At 26.3% G+C, this 15,957-nt stretch overlaps 1 protein-coding gene and 1 pseudogene across 3 annotated transcripts; both read left to right on the top strand.

The window, feature by feature from the left end:
- The first annotated feature begins 20 nt into the window (after nucleotides 1-20).
- LOC107167357 (P2X purinoceptor 7-like) lies at nucleotides 21-2,579 on the top strand (annotated as a pseudogene).
- Nucleotides 2,580-6,320: 3,741 nt separating this feature from the next.
- Nucleotides 6,321-15,186, top strand: hfp (Poly(U)-binding-splicing factor hfp). Of its 3 annotated transcripts, XM_015512400.2 has the most exons (12): nucleotides 6,321-6,622; nucleotides 6,712-6,781; nucleotides 8,033-8,162; nucleotides 10,203-10,268; nucleotides 10,640-10,844; nucleotides 11,088-11,304; nucleotides 11,441-11,767; nucleotides 13,138-13,411; nucleotides 13,499-13,761; nucleotides 14,344-14,429; nucleotides 14,769-14,878; nucleotides 14,945-15,186. In XM_015512400.2, exons 2-12 carry the CDS (start codon nucleotides 6,758-6,760, stop codon nucleotides 15,052-15,054), a joined length of 1,812 nt encoding a protein of 603 aa, XP_015367886.1. In that variant the 5' UTR covers nucleotides 6,321-6,622; nucleotides 6,712-6,757; the 3' UTR covers nucleotides 15,055-15,186. The 3 variants fall into 3 exon arrangements, with proteins under 3 accessions (XP_015367886.1, XP_089077126.1, XP_089077125.1); XM_089221000.1 differs by lacking the exons at nucleotides 6,321-6,622; nucleotides 6,712-6,781; nucleotides 8,033-8,162 and adding exons at nucleotides 8,937-9,479; nucleotides 9,605-9,653; XM_089220999.1 differs by lacking the exons at nucleotides 6,321-6,622; nucleotides 6,712-6,781; nucleotides 8,033-8,162 and adding an exon at nucleotides 8,937-9,653.
- Nucleotides 15,187-15,957: the final 771 nt, after the last annotated feature.

Below are 15,957 nucleotides of genomic sequence, written 5' to 3'. Positions count from 1 at the left end.
TACACAATTTGGTTCGACGTAGCTGAGATGGCATCAACAATGATGACATCTTTAGTTGTGCAATGGACGATTTAACAAATCAAAGAGGTACGGGAAATTCGTCAACAAATGCCAAATAAGTTTTAGAACACTTTGTTAAGTATTTCAATAATCCGCAACATGCACTTAAAGGCATACACAATCCAAAAAAAAAATTCTTTTTTATGCTTGGTTTTTATACTTAATGGTATAAAAAAATATATCATGAAAACAGAATGTGAAAAAAAAAATTATTTACAGAGTTACGGTGAAATCCAAATATACCTGTGACGTCATTGCGTCGGACGTTTCCGCGCGGCACTGGCAGGCGGTCGCAGCAACCGTATGAAGAATACGTATAATAATATTCTCATCGCCTGCCGATCGCTGATCGCCGATTAAATATATATTTTTGATTTCCATAAATAGATCCTTAAATTATTTTTAAATTATAAATATAACACTATTTCTAAATACTTATAAAGTTATAAATAATAGTATTATTTTAATACAATTCATTGCGTCGACTGTTTTCGAGCGGCATCTGCAAACGTATAAAAATTATTATTATTATCGTCGAATGTCGAGTGTTGACATGTCGACTGTCATTATTTTGGTGCAGTTTCATGGTGTATTTCATTTTTATTTGCTATAATTTAATTTTGTTTATAATACCAAGTGAAATATATTAATACATTTACATTATAAAACTCATTACTGATACACAGAATAATAATGTCTTTAATACCATTCAATTTTGATCCTGACATTGAAGGTATAGACCGTTACTTACAAGAAGATGATGACAATTCTGTGGCTATCAATTATGAAGGTAGATTAAATAATTCGAATTGGTGTTCTTGTGGATATTGTAAAGGCATGCTTAGTGATATCGAGTGTTTATGCTGCAATGAGTTACCAAATTTAGAAAAAATACGAGAACAAGAAAATGTATTACTTTAAATCAATCGTTTTCGAAACTAATATTGGATAAAGAAATACTAAATATAACTAGACACAATTTAATACTAAAAACTAAAAATAGAATTAATAAAAAAAAATTGAAGCAACATCATCCAGAAAATAAAACGTGGAGACTTATTTGTTATAAACAGTATACGTCTTGGGTTAATTCTTGGATTGCTATGGGAAAAGGAAACCGAGTGGTTTTGCCAGCATGTGTTGTACAGAAAATAAGAGAAGAATATCCAGAACCAAATGGAATATATGTAGGATTCAAAAATTCAAAAAAATTACCGGCTTAATCAAGTATATATATATAATATTACTAACAAATAACAATATTGTGAATCAGAGTATAAATATATATATATAGTAAAAATATAATTATTTTAAACAAGTGTAATCATTTTTTAATTGTTTTCTTTAGGACATTGTAATTTATGAATTAAAATATAATAATATTGTAATACTTTGTTAATATAACACAATCTAAATATACAAAATGGTTATTTAATGATTAATATAAAAAACATTAAAAAAGATATTCAACTAATATTAATAAACCGTGAACGATGGGAATTTCGCATTATTTCCAATGCAGGTCGTTCAATAGGTGCGATGTTTTTAGGCAGAGTTACATTGAGTGGTGTTTTCAATGGTGACATTTCGACTCCGTTTAAATTAATTTAATTAAACTCTCAACCATATCTTTTTTTTCTTGATTTTTTATTCTTTCAGAACGGGATTTTTTAGTTGTTGTATTACCATCGCTACTTTTATCATTATTTATTACAAATATTGTTGGTACTGTACCTGATTTTAAGCGGGGTGCTCTTGACTTGTATTTGTCTCCTAATAATTTTTGTTTTAAAATGTTCAAGTCATCAAAATCTTGACTTTTAAAATGATGGGAACATATCACAGAATTATTAGTTGGTTTAAAATGTTTGCGCTTGCAAAAATTGGTCCATTTATTAAAACGCACAGGTGAATTATCGCGATTGGGAAATCTATGCGTTCCTTTATTGTTCTACATCCAAATACACTACAATACGGCATTATTTTCTTCGAATATTGAGTATATTATTAACTATTGTATACATACAGAACAAAAATAATATTACGCGATGCACTAGTGCACTACGTACCGACTAGGCGAAAACTGAATACTGACGAAGTGTCGAAGTTGTTATTGAAACACAATATTGTAATTAATGCATTTTTCGATCAACAATAAGTCTTGGGTATCATTTATAAGTATTTAGAAATAGTGTTATATTTATAATTTAAAAATAATTTAAGGATCTATTTATGGAAATCAAAAATATATATTTGATCGGCGATCAGCGATCGGCAGGCGATGAGAATATTATTATACATATTCTTCATACGGTTGCTGCGACCGCCTGCCAGTGCCGCGCGGAGACGTCCGACGCAATGACGTCACAGGTATATTTGGATTTCACCGTAACTCTGTAAATAATTTTTTTTTTCACATTCTGTTTTCATGATATATTTTTTTATACCATTAAGTATAAAAACCAAGCATAAAAAAAAATTTTTTTTTTGGGTTGTGTATGCCTTTAAGTGGCAAAATAAAGTCGATGAAAAATAATATAACATTTGATTAAAATATCATCATTATTTTTACGTAAGAATATACTATACATATAACATGATATATTATAATATAATTCTACAGTAGATACTGTTATGATAGATATTATGCATATAAAATTATTTTATATTGATTTTTAATACTACTTAATATAGACTACAAATTATGTATAGATTAATAATACAATTTAAATAAGTAATTAATTTTAAATAATTTTGCAACTATATTGCTATTATACTATTATTATTACCCATTATATTTTTGTATATAGATTCAATGTGTATATTTTTTTTATCAAGCATTAGTTTAGAACAGATGTCATGTCGATTTAATACAAAATAAATAACAGTTTATGTAATAAGTCTTTTTAATTAAAAATATTTGAAATTTAAATAATACAAAACCTTTTTGTAATATCATTATAATATATAGTGTATTATTATTTATTACTATTTTCAAAATCAGAATGTTGTAATACAGTAGCAGAATGTGAGGAAGACGCATATGTTTGAGGATTATACTGTGAATAATAAGAATGTAATGTAGGATTTATTGTTTCAATTCGATGTGGATTTATAGTTGAGCCTAGCGTAGAAAATTCAGGTAAAGTTTGATTGGAATAGGGATAGTTAAAAGGAATAGCACAAGTATTCACTTGCAGAGAAGGTATCTATTGCATTTGCAAGTTTTTTTTTTTTTTTATTGATCGCAAAAAATAACATCGACAACAAAGGCCATTAGTTACAAAGAGGTTATTATACTAATTAAGTGCTAATAATAATAATAATAATTTTTTTTTATATATATATATATATATAAGATTGAAAAGTTTTGTTTGTTTAATAAACTTAATTAAATCAATGTTTTTTTTATGGTTGGGTCCAAGTGAGTCGTCTATAGGTTGTAGGATATCTTGTGCTCGGCCCGTTCTTGATTGAACATTAAACAGTCGGTTATTAGGTGTTTGACTGTTAACAAGGTTCCGCAGGTTTGACAGATGGGGGGGATCCTCTCTTGTCATCAGGAAGCCGTGAGTAATTCTGGTGTGACCACTACGGAATCTGTTGAGAACCGTATCTTCTTAACGGTGTTGAGGTAAGGATTAGTCCAACGATGTATGTCTCTTTTTATTTCATTCAATTTTGTGTTTTGTATGTTCCATATTTTTTGCCATTTATATTTTGTACGTTCATTTATGAGATTTTTCGCGTCGTCGTATGACATTTTATTAATTAAGACGGTTTCTTTGTTGTTGATGGCAATTGCGGCGTGTTCATCGGCTATTTCATTGCCTATTATACCCGAGTGTCCAGGTATCCACATGATGACGATATTTTTACCCAGACTGGAAGGAAAAAGAAGTTTCTGCATCTTGTGGACGTCGATTTTCTAAAATGTTTAGCAAATTATCCTCAAATGTAGGTTTTTTTGATGATTTTATTTTTATAGTTGAAGATGTCTTTGGTCTTGGAAGGTCAATTTGAATATCATCTCAGTGCCGGTGGGAGATTTTGCGGGGCCCAGGGCAGATTTTTTTTCATGGGCCCTATACAAATTAAAGAAGAAAAATACATTTTTTTTCTATTTTACATAACCCCTAAAAAATATTTTATTTTTTATGTACACAATTAAACAAAGTATACGTACAATTTTCAATTTGGATTTATTTTTTAAAACTCTAAAATGAAAAAAAAATGAAATGAAACAGAAAGTGCACTCCGATTGTGTCTTCGTGGTCATGCGGACACCCATCACATACAAGATAAGGAGTACACAATCATTCTTCAACTATAAATGAATAATAATACGATAAACTATACGTATTTTTGGAAAGAAAAACACGCAACTCGGGTTATAATTGAATTATTGGAATTGATGTACACATAATAAATTACATTGTTTTCAGCGAATTATTTTAGACGTCGCCGTTGCCGTTGTTAGTCAGTCTTATAATTTGTTTTTACTCTCACGCGTATTATTATATAAGCTGATAATATTCATCAATCATCATCGTAAATTTAAAACAACAATCGCATTTCTGATTTCTATCGAAATTATAATTAAATATTCATAAAATTATTCGTAATATAATATATTGGTTACATTTTTTTTTTTTGATATGCACTTCATTAAAAACCCACGAGGCACCACTACAGATGGGACTTGTATTTTTAATATTAAAAACAAATTTATAGTATTACAAATTATTACATGCCATTTTAGGCGCGGGGCCCCTAAAATGGCGGGGCCCTGTGCAGCTGCCCCTTCTGCCCTGCCATTCCGCCGGCGCTGTAATCATCTTCATCGTCTCCATCATTCTGTACATCGATACTTTCTTCCAGTACCGAGACATCTTTGTCTATTTTATTGTCACTGCAGGACTCATCAATGTTACTCTCAGTCCTATAACGATTTTAGATTCTGAGCGATGAATAAAATATTAAAGGGAAAAACGGGAAATTTTACGCACAATCAGTTTTCGACAAAAACGATTTTGATTTTTGATCTAACTTTAAAACAAATGACCATTAAATTTTACTTACATGAAATTTTCACTGAATGTTTATATAAGTATATTATATCCACCATGCAATTTTCAAAAATTTTCGACTTAAGTTGAACTATTCATTGGTATTTGAAATTTTCGATCATTATTAGTTTTTTTAAAATTAATATCGATAAAAATGTATTTGTTAGGCAGAAATGCTTGAAAAATTAATACTAGGCTCTTAACATATACTAATGAAAAACAAAAGAAATACATAGTCAGTAGTCACAATTTTTTTTTTTATAAGCATTCAAAGTTTAAATTTTGACAAAATACATAAAAATCACAAAAATTCACAAATTATTTTAAGCTAGAAATTCATAAAAAATTTTCTTAATAGATAAAATTGAAAATTTTTAATAATCTATAATATATCCTAGACAGGTAAACCGTTTCCACCCAGAATCGTTTTTCGTATACAATGATGAATGATATAATATCATTGGATTCAAATTTAATTCCATCCATTACTGCAGTAACCCACTTGTAACCTATACTGTACAGCAGAGCGACATCCACGACTTACCCGCTTTTTATTTTCTTCAACTTCTTTAATGTTATGTAAAATATAATAATAACAATAAACACATAGGTATAAGGTATAACTATTATTATTTTTAATTATATTTTTTACGTTGATTTAATTTACTATAGATTATTATTTATTAAATTTAATATCTCTAAAAATATGGAATTATGTTAACTTTGGGGGAGGACTTTGCCCTTTCCTTCTTGAATCAGTCCGATAGTTTAATGATTAATATAGTCTATCAGTATAAGCATTTATTAAAATGTTAAATGTACAAAAACCCTTATGTATATTATTATTATACAAACAAATAAACAATGGTAACTATATCTTACTTTAGTACCATATATAACAGTTAACTATAATTTTTAAAATCTGGCATAAGATTAATGTTTAATATTATCAACATCAGTGAGTTCTTCATAATTAATTACGATATTTTCTGTACAACTGCACATTAAAAATTTAGTATTTAGTATTTACCTACAATATATTTCATTATAATTTAGATTTTAGCGCTAATATGTTTGATATGATTCTTCCATGATGAAAACATTACTTACTCTATGATGATTGGTTGATCTCATCATTCTGTGGTTCAACGTTCAACCATTTTCTTTTGTAATTTTGTATTCTTGTCCATGATCCATGTCAGGCGAATGTCGTAACTCTTAAACCCTATGGTTTTCTATAATCTAGAATTCTAGAACAAATACCAAATTGTAAAATATATAAAGTTGAAAATACTTCTATATTTTAATGTTCTTGTCGTTTACGGTCTATCTACTTTGTTTTACTGTTTCAATTTTGTTTTCATAGATATCGGCTTATCGTTCCAAATTCAGCGTTTGTTACTTGGATTCGATCATATTTACACATTCTCACTACAATATTCTTAGTGCTTACTATTTTCAATTTTGATCTTATTCTGTCAAGTGAATAAAGTGTAATTTTCATTTTTATTTCCATTAACTTTGTTTTGGTTAGACCTCGTACCTAACAATCAACTGATTGATAAATTATTGTATTGTGTAGGTAGTAGATAGTCATTATATTATTTTTCAATAGTTTCAAATTAACCATGATGAACGGAAGTGTTGGGTTGGTAAGTATAAAAACTTTTTTTTTAAATACATTTTTAATAGTATTTAGTTAGGTACCCAAATTATTATTTATTATAATACAATATCTAAATATTTTTATTTTTAACATATTTAATTAATAAAATATATTTTATCATGAATGATTAAATAAAATAAAGTAGAATCTAAATAAAATAATATAGGTATGTTAAGGCTAGGTACCTTTGACAAGTGATCATAACTTCTTAGTTTCTATGATAAGTTATTACTAGACTTCAACAAAATTTTGTATTTCTCTCCAAAAATAGTTTTTTTTTTCACGAAACTAAATACCTATTCTGTATTTATTTATACTTTATTTACAAGTCTCTTGTATTGTAAATTCTTCATCTGTTGTATTAGGTAAGTGAATATCTGTTAAATGTTCTCTTACGACGCTTGCATTTCATGTTTAATCTGTTGGTATTGGTATGTTGCCTTAGTTTAAAAAAAAAAAATATTTCTAGTAATATTGGTAGTAGTGTTAATATATTTTAAGCAGATCAATGATCATAAAACGCCTTCTACTAGAATGATTTAAATTGCTGTTGCCTATTTTATATAGGTATATAGTTATCATCATAAATATGACAGACTTCGATACCTATTAGTATAATTTTAAAATAACATTTATTAAAAATAACATACATATTTATTATTTATGCATTATTGGGATTTTTAATACCATACTACTTATCATCATAAACTGTTCAATTCAATTCATAATTCATGTTAAAAATAAAATATTCATTATGATTTGAAATTTTTTCCAAGATTAAATATTTAAATTTATGGCTTGATATATTTATTCTTGTGGCTACATACCTACTCATGAAAAGTAAAGTATAGAAAATTAGATGTTTTCTTGTAAAGTTAAGTAGAAAAGTAATATTTTAGATACAAAATGAAATCATCTTTAAACATAGTTTTAAAAATTATAAATCTTAAATAAAAATGTATTTTAATTATTCTTATAACATTGACAATAGTTATAGTGAGTTATATTACAAAGAAAATTGATTAATTTAATGGACTAATGACGGGTTACTAAATTATTTTTAAGGGATCTGCCTCACTATTGATGCATTTCAATGAAAGATTTGGTAATAGCTTATAGAACTGGGCATTAATATAGTTAATTAATATAATTTAATTAGCTATTCGCTATTTAAATACTTAATAAATATAAATATGTTTTATAATTTTTTATTAACCTATTGTATTAAATTATTTAGCAACAACAACCATTTATTAACACACTGACAACAGCCAATTCCAATAACTATCAACCTGCATCCGTGTCTGCACCAGTCATGTCAAATGGTACAGAAGAAGAACCAGAAGCTAAAATACCAAAACACGAAGGTATTGTATTTTTAGTTGTTTTCAAAATATTTGTTTTAAATTAAGGTACTGAAATCCCTTTTTATAGACGATAAATGTCCATATCTTTATATTTATGTATTATCTTGGGTGCTTATTAGGTATATCTAATAATTTTATAATCAATAAATTCTTTGTTTTTCAATAACTTGTTTTAGTTTAAATAGTTTTTTATATCTATATATTAAAAACTGTTATAATTTATAAATCAATTTGTAAATATTGGAAAAAAATAGTCATTAAATTAATTTATATCTTATACCTATATCACTTAATTAAAAAACATTCAACACTTTTAAATTCAAGGAAATAACTTGACTTATAAATTTTTATTAACTTACTGTTAGGAGACTTATTTCTTATAAAATTTTATTCTACCTATTTCATATAATTTAAGTATCATATTAACTATTTTTTAGTTAAAGTTAATTCTCTCAAAAAATATAATCATCTATGCTAATAATTACATAAAATGTCACACATTTTAAAATGAATCAAAAATATATACTCTAACGAATACAATCTTTACTAGTTAAACTAATCAATATTCTTTTTTTTTTTTTGAGATGTTCCAGGCGGTTTACTGATAGCACTAGTCTATACGCTTCTCACACATCAAAAGATTAAATTACCTAGTTTGTAGGGAAGGGTGTGTACAATACTTATAAACATTTATTTTCATGTAATTATTTTTTTTTAATGTATATATAATCAATGATAATACTAACCTTTATTCATTGAAATGTTCCATTTTATTAACAAAAAAAACAGAGAGATATTGTGACTCAATTATGTTTGGTATACTAATATTCACAAATTGAATCATTATTTTATGATGTATTTGTTACTCAAAATTGTTCTTTTTTTCCTCGTCAAATAAAAAAACTAAATTATTTCACATTAGGTTATGTTTTAATGTGTATAGCATTATGCATGTCTATAAACATGTCAGAACTCTGAAAAAAATTATATTTTATTAGAAAATCACCATTAATATGTTAAAAATTCAATTGTAAATGATATATTCATCAAAATTTCCAAAAATTTAGCAACTTTTTCTTATTTTATGGCATCATAAATCTTTATTAATATATTAATAAAGTAATTAGTAGGATTAATAGGTACTGTTATATCACGGTTGCTAAATTGTTTTATTTAATGATTTAAAGGATGTAGGTAAATTTTCTAGAATCATTATTCATCCAAAATATTGTGTTTGTTTTGGATCAATTGATTTCAGTTTTGGAGTTAACTTTCAAATTGGTCCATTGGGTAGGCCTGTGGTTGTTTAAAAACGTTGTAAGTATAATTGACGACTAAATTAGGAGAATTTAAACATTTATCTACTTTATATTTTATTTTGGTTTGTTTTTGTTTTCGTCATGCTCTTCTGTGTTGTCTCCGGACGAATATCCCTCTACTAGCAAGTGCAGCCACCTGAGCAAGTCAGGCCTACTACCGGTTGTGGTTAAGGTCTCTAATGGAAACGCAATATGTTTGCTCATACCTTAATGGTGTTATTTAATACATATTAAACATTCAGCAAATAAAAAAATAAAATACATTTTCATTAAAAAAAATATAATAAATTTCCTAAATGTGTAAATCTAATTTCTTTGTATTCTAAGTCTTATTAAAAAACTTTTTTGCTGTTTGTTTATTAAAAATATGATTTTTGCAACTTTTCATAGTTTCTTTCAGAAAAGTAATTTTATTATGGTTATAATTTTTTTCTTTTTAGTGCAAATATGTTCATTTATTTGCTGAATACTATTTTATAAAATATTTTAAATTATATTTATGTTTATGCTTTAAATATCTTAGTTGCATAAATTATTTGATATATATATATATATATATATATATATTGTATATTTATATATATATATATAGTAAATTATATTTTTTTACAGGCAATACATAATCCTTTCATAACTATTCTTTAAAAATAAATTATTTTGACGTTTAATGTTTATATCTTGTTGCATTGTATTATTTTATTGACATGTTTTTTTATTTCAGTGAATGGAAATGCATCATTCACTACTGCACCATATGATTTCAATCAAATTGGAACCTTAATCTCAGGTATTTAATTATTTACTTATATATATAGCTTATAAGTTTATAATGATATAATTATTAATTTTTTTTCTTAAACTTACTTAAATTAAATATTCAATTATTTAAACTGTATGTAATAAACTTGATTACTCATTAGTCATTATACTATTTAAATTTTAAGTATAGTTCTTGGTATTCTTATACTCTTATTACTATACTTATTATAGTATTAATCTTGTTGGTATAACACTTGATGTTTTTAATCTTTTTGTAGAAAAACTGCTCTTCATATTTTATATTTTAGTTTTGATGTTATAAATTATTGAATTCTATAAATTACATAAGAGAATATTATTTGGTTGCGATATAATTTTAAATTTATATATTATTTATAGGTCCTGGTTCAAGGCTTGGTATTTTAGGTGCTCTTGCTGCTCCTTTAATTAAATTGAGTGCAGAACAGAATGAAGCTGTCGCTAAAGCAAAAAAATATGCTATGGAACAAAGTATTAAAATGGTATTAATGAAACAAACACTAGCCCATCAACAACAACAAGCCAAGTCATTCCATCGTCACCAAGCTTTAATATTAATGTGCAGGTAAGTTATATATATATACACTTATTGTAGAATATTTCTATTCAATAAATAAACAAAATGATGTAAAATAATATACAATATTGAGAACTGGTTGAGACTATTAAATGTTAACATTTATTGTGTTTCCCAAATTAGTGATTTATTTGCTGATAAGATCTGATTGTTTTAAAATTATTTTCAAAATTGATATAAATTATATTAAAATCAATAGTCTATTAATTTAATTTTTCATATTATGCTTAGAGTATATGTTGGAAGTATTAGTTTTGAACTTAAAGAAGATTCAATTAAACAAGCATTTTCACCATTTGGTTGTATTAAATCAATTAACATGTCTTGGGATCCAATTACTCAAAAGCACAAAGGTTTTGCATTTGTAGAATATGAAATACCAGAAGCTGCTCAGCTTGCACTCGAGCAAATGAATGGAGTAATGCTTGGAGGTCGAAATATTAAAGTTGTAAGTATTACATAATTGTCTTTATAATCTTATAAACCTAGTATTATTGTATGGTTTAAAAATAAGTGATAAATAATTAATAGGTTTGCAGTTTAGAATTCATTATATATTTATAGTACTGTCGTCTTTTATATAGGTTGGGCGTCCTAGCAATATGCCACAAGCACAATCTGTCATTGATGAAATTCAGGAAGAAGCTAAACAATATAACCGTATTTATGTAGCATCTATACATCCAGACTTAACAGAAGATGACATAAAAAGTGTATTTGAAGCATTTGGCCCAATTAGGACGTGTAAACTTGCCCAAGGTAGTACACCAAATAGACATCGTGGCTATGGTTTCATCGAATACGAAGGTCGTCAAGCAGCCATTGAAGCAATATCTTCAATGAATCTTTTTGACCTTGGAGGCCAGTATTTAAGAGTTGGACGTGCCATTACTCCTCCGAATGCTCTTCATGTATGTTTTAAGATGATTTACCTATTAAATAACCCCGAAAAAAAACTCCGAAAAAAAAAAACTCCGAAAAAATAACCACACGAAAAAATAACCCTATAATAAAAATGATTTGTAACTAATAAAGTATAAATTTGTAATGCAATGTCAATAATATATAAATAAAAAATTCTCATTATAAATGTGGAATACAATACAATTTCTATAATATAATAATTTGGTAATAAAGTATAAATTTGTAATACAATGTCAATAATATATAAATAATAAATTCTCATTATAAATGTGGAATATAATACAATTTGTCAATTTCTATAATATAATAATTTGGTAATAAAGTATAAATTTGTAATACAATGTCAATAATATATAAATAAAATATTCTCATTATAAATGTGGAATACAATACAATTTCTATAATATAATAATTTGGTAATAAAGTATAAGTTTGTAATACAATGTCAATAATATATAATTAATAAATTCTCATTATAAATGTGGAATATAATACAATTTGTCAATTTCTATAATACATTAATTTGGTAATAAAGTATAAATTTGTAATACAATGTCAATAATATATAAATAAAAAATTCTCATTATAACTGTGGAATACAATACTATTTGATTTCTATAATACAATAATTTGGTAATAAAGTTTAAATTTGTAATACAATTTTTTTTATTTTGGTTATTAACGTCAAAATCGATGGGTGTTTTCCTCCAACTAAATGGCAAAATTGATTGTTCTAAGATTCACAAACATTGTTGGTTATTTTCGAGTGTCGTTCGTTGAACACTCCAAGTTTCTGGAGGGAACATCGCTGGAAAATGTCGAACGCTTAAACATAGAGTGTTTTGTTTATTTATTTGATGTATTGTTCCACTCACATAGGTTTCGTCTCAAAATATTGAAACAACTTCTCGGCACCAAAAGGAATAATTGATTTTAAATATTCAACACCTTCTTGTAACCTATTTATTGGCAAAAAAGCCAACTTTATAAATTACCACATTACATTACATTTAAGATAAAGTTAGTAGTACCTTTCTTATCCGTTATAATACGTCACTGTACCTTGTTATTGTATATCTGATCGATATGACAGACAGACCGTGGTCTTAATCGTTTTTATCGTAGGTATACAATAATTTATCATTGAATTAAAAATTAATAGTATTTGTGGGAACATAACAATTGTACGTAGGTAATAGGTATTTTATACATTTATGTTGATTTGAGATTAATTTGCAAAAACTCATATTATAGGGTTATTTTTTCGGGGTCTAAATTTCCCGGGTTATTTTTTCGCGGTACGGTTTAAGATATTTATAAATAAATGAGATAGATATTTTAATATACACATTTTCAGGGTCCTTCAGCTTCAAGTCATATGCCAACAGCTGCTGCTGTTGCAGCTGCAGCAGCTACAGCAAAAATTCAAGCAATGGATGCGGTTGCTACTAATGCTGTTTTAGGTTTAAGTAAATTAAGTTCTCAATTAGGTGCTCAAACAGCTGTTTTACCTGGTTTACAACAATTACCTACTACATTAGGTATAACTCCTGCTGTTCCAGCTGCTACTATACCACCACCAGGAATTGCTATACCACAACAAATAAGAACTCCAGTACCAATAATTCCTGGTAATTTTATTTTTCTATCCATACATTCATGTAACTAATAAAGCATAAAGATACAAATATATATTTTTATATTAATATTGTTTTTAGGAACTGCAGCATTGAGTCCAGTTATTCAACAAGCTATTCCTCCACCAACACTTATAAATCCTACACAATTGGCTGCCCCTGTAATTCCAACAGTAACAGCAGATGCACTAAAACGAGCTGATCAACAAAAAAAACAAGAAGAATTACAAAAAAAATTATTAGAAGAAACTGAACCTCAAACATTACAACAACAAGAAAATATGTCTATTAAAGGGCAAAGTGCTAGACATCTTGTTATGCAAAAATTAATGAGGAAAACTGAGGTAAATGTAATAATATTTTAATAAAACATACAGCTTAGTTTCACCCAACCTAAATATATCTATAAGACTAGTGATTCTGTACCATTTCCACAAAAAACCGTGCCTTATATTTGTATCCTCCTATGTTACTCAATATCAAAACTATTGGTTCCTCTTAGGCAGAATGTTGTGTAGAGGAACAAATGTAGGTTGGCACGGCCTGTTCTCTTCTGGAATATAGAATATAAATATTTAAGGATCAAAATTAAACATTTAGAACTAATAATTAAATGACCATTTACTATTTTACTTTAAATTTACTTTTAAAACTAGTAACAATAATTATATTTTTTAAATTACTTGTCATCAAAAAAAATTCCCATGCTTCACCTTCAATATCAAGGCAATTACTTGAATGGCTTTACAAGTATATATTTTCAATTCAGATACTCAAACTATATATGATAAAAATCAAATTTTATTATTTGTATCATTTTGTAAAAAAAAATGTTATGCATAAATAGTTATGCAATTAGAAACTATTTTAAAACTTTCATTGTGACATTTAACAATTCATTTTATTTGTTTAAAATGTTAATATAGAGTAGAGTTGTTATACTCAGAAACATGGTTGGTGTAGAAGATGTAGATGACAGTTTACAAGAAGAAATTCAAGATGAATGTAGCAAGTAATTAATATCTTTTTTTATTTTTCAATAGTGTTTATCTATGTTTAAAGTATAAAGTAAAGAATTTAAAGTACAATTTGGTGATTTAATAATTTTCCATTATTTTTAAGGTTAACTGTTAATAATGTGATATACTATGTAGCTTTAATTTATAATAGTTTTTAATTGCCTCTTATTAGAGATGGCAATCTCTTTTTATAAATAGTTGCCTACTTATAGAGAAAGGCCATTAGTAAAACCAGTGACTATGTCTGTTGGTACTGCTGCCTCATTCTACTCAGTAGCTAAATCCCATTAATTTAATTGATATCGCATAATATTTATATTTATTTTTTACAGGTTTGGTGTTGTTGAACGTGTTATTATTTATAAAGAAAAGCAATCAGATAGTGTAGATGATGATTCCGATACAATTGTAAAGATTTTTGTGGAGTTTACACAGATGTCTGGTAATTTGCAAAAATAATTTGTTTTGTAAATGGTTGCAATATTAATTGATGATTGATAACTTTCAGAGGCCGAACAAGCTCGAGACTCCCTGAATGGTCGATTCTTTGGCGGACGTTTAGTTAAAGCTGAACTATATGATCAAGCGTTATTTGACCATAGTGACTTTTCTGGTTGAATCAGTTGAAATGTCTATTATTTTACTTTACTATTTAGTTATTTTAATATTAACACATTATATATTATGTAACTAATTATTTTATAATGTATCTATAACATTTTGTAAATAAAATTTTTTTTGCAATTTTTATTAATTTAATTTCAAAATGTATACTACCATGGTTATCACTTATTATTCTAGTATTTGTAAAATTTTAAATTTCATACTATTATTGAACAGAATTGTGAAATTCTTGTATATGATATATACAAATTTATTTATTAAAATTAAAATATTGACTACATTATCACATAACTTTTTGTAAATTATGAATATCTATTAAATTGCATCACACTTAATTATGTTAAGTATAAAATATTATTGAAATTTAGTAAATTAACTTAAAGGCCAAGAATCTTAGAGTTTTTATAGTTGGCTAAATTGATATGCATTTAAAAACTATTAGTTATGCTAAAAATTATAAGTAGCATCAAATGAGATCACATACCTAAAATCCACTCACAATTGTCAATAATAATAATTACTCATTGAAATACTATATTATGTACAATTAGATTTGAAATTTAGTAAGAATTATGTATGTTATAATTTTACTAGTAAATACCATTGATAATAATCAATGAAAATACTTAAAAAACAAAAATATTTTTTTTTAATTTATTTGATTAAAGCCAACAATTTTTATTGGCTCATAAACAATACAATAATGGTCACAAGGGTTTAAAGTATGGTCATCGTACATAAATAATATTTTAATTAGATTGTATAATTTAGTGAACTCAAGGTATTTAAGCAAAAATATTTTGTATGCATGAACTATTATTTTCTATTGGACATAATTATGATAATACTGTATTCTACTTAAACTCAAAAAGGATTGTCAAAACTTAAATAATACGC

This window comes from Diuraphis noxia, unplaced genomic scaffold, assembly GCF_037042655.1.
Source record: "Diuraphis noxia isolate RWA-SAM2 unplaced genomic scaffold, SU_Dnox_SAM2 contig0002, whole genome shotgun sequence".
Classification (NCBI taxonomy): Eukaryota; Metazoa; Arthropoda; class Insecta; order Hemiptera; family Aphididae; genus Diuraphis; species Diuraphis noxia.
Note: the sequence above shows the minus strand (reverse complement) of the source record. Positions and strands in the feature narration are given on the sequence as shown.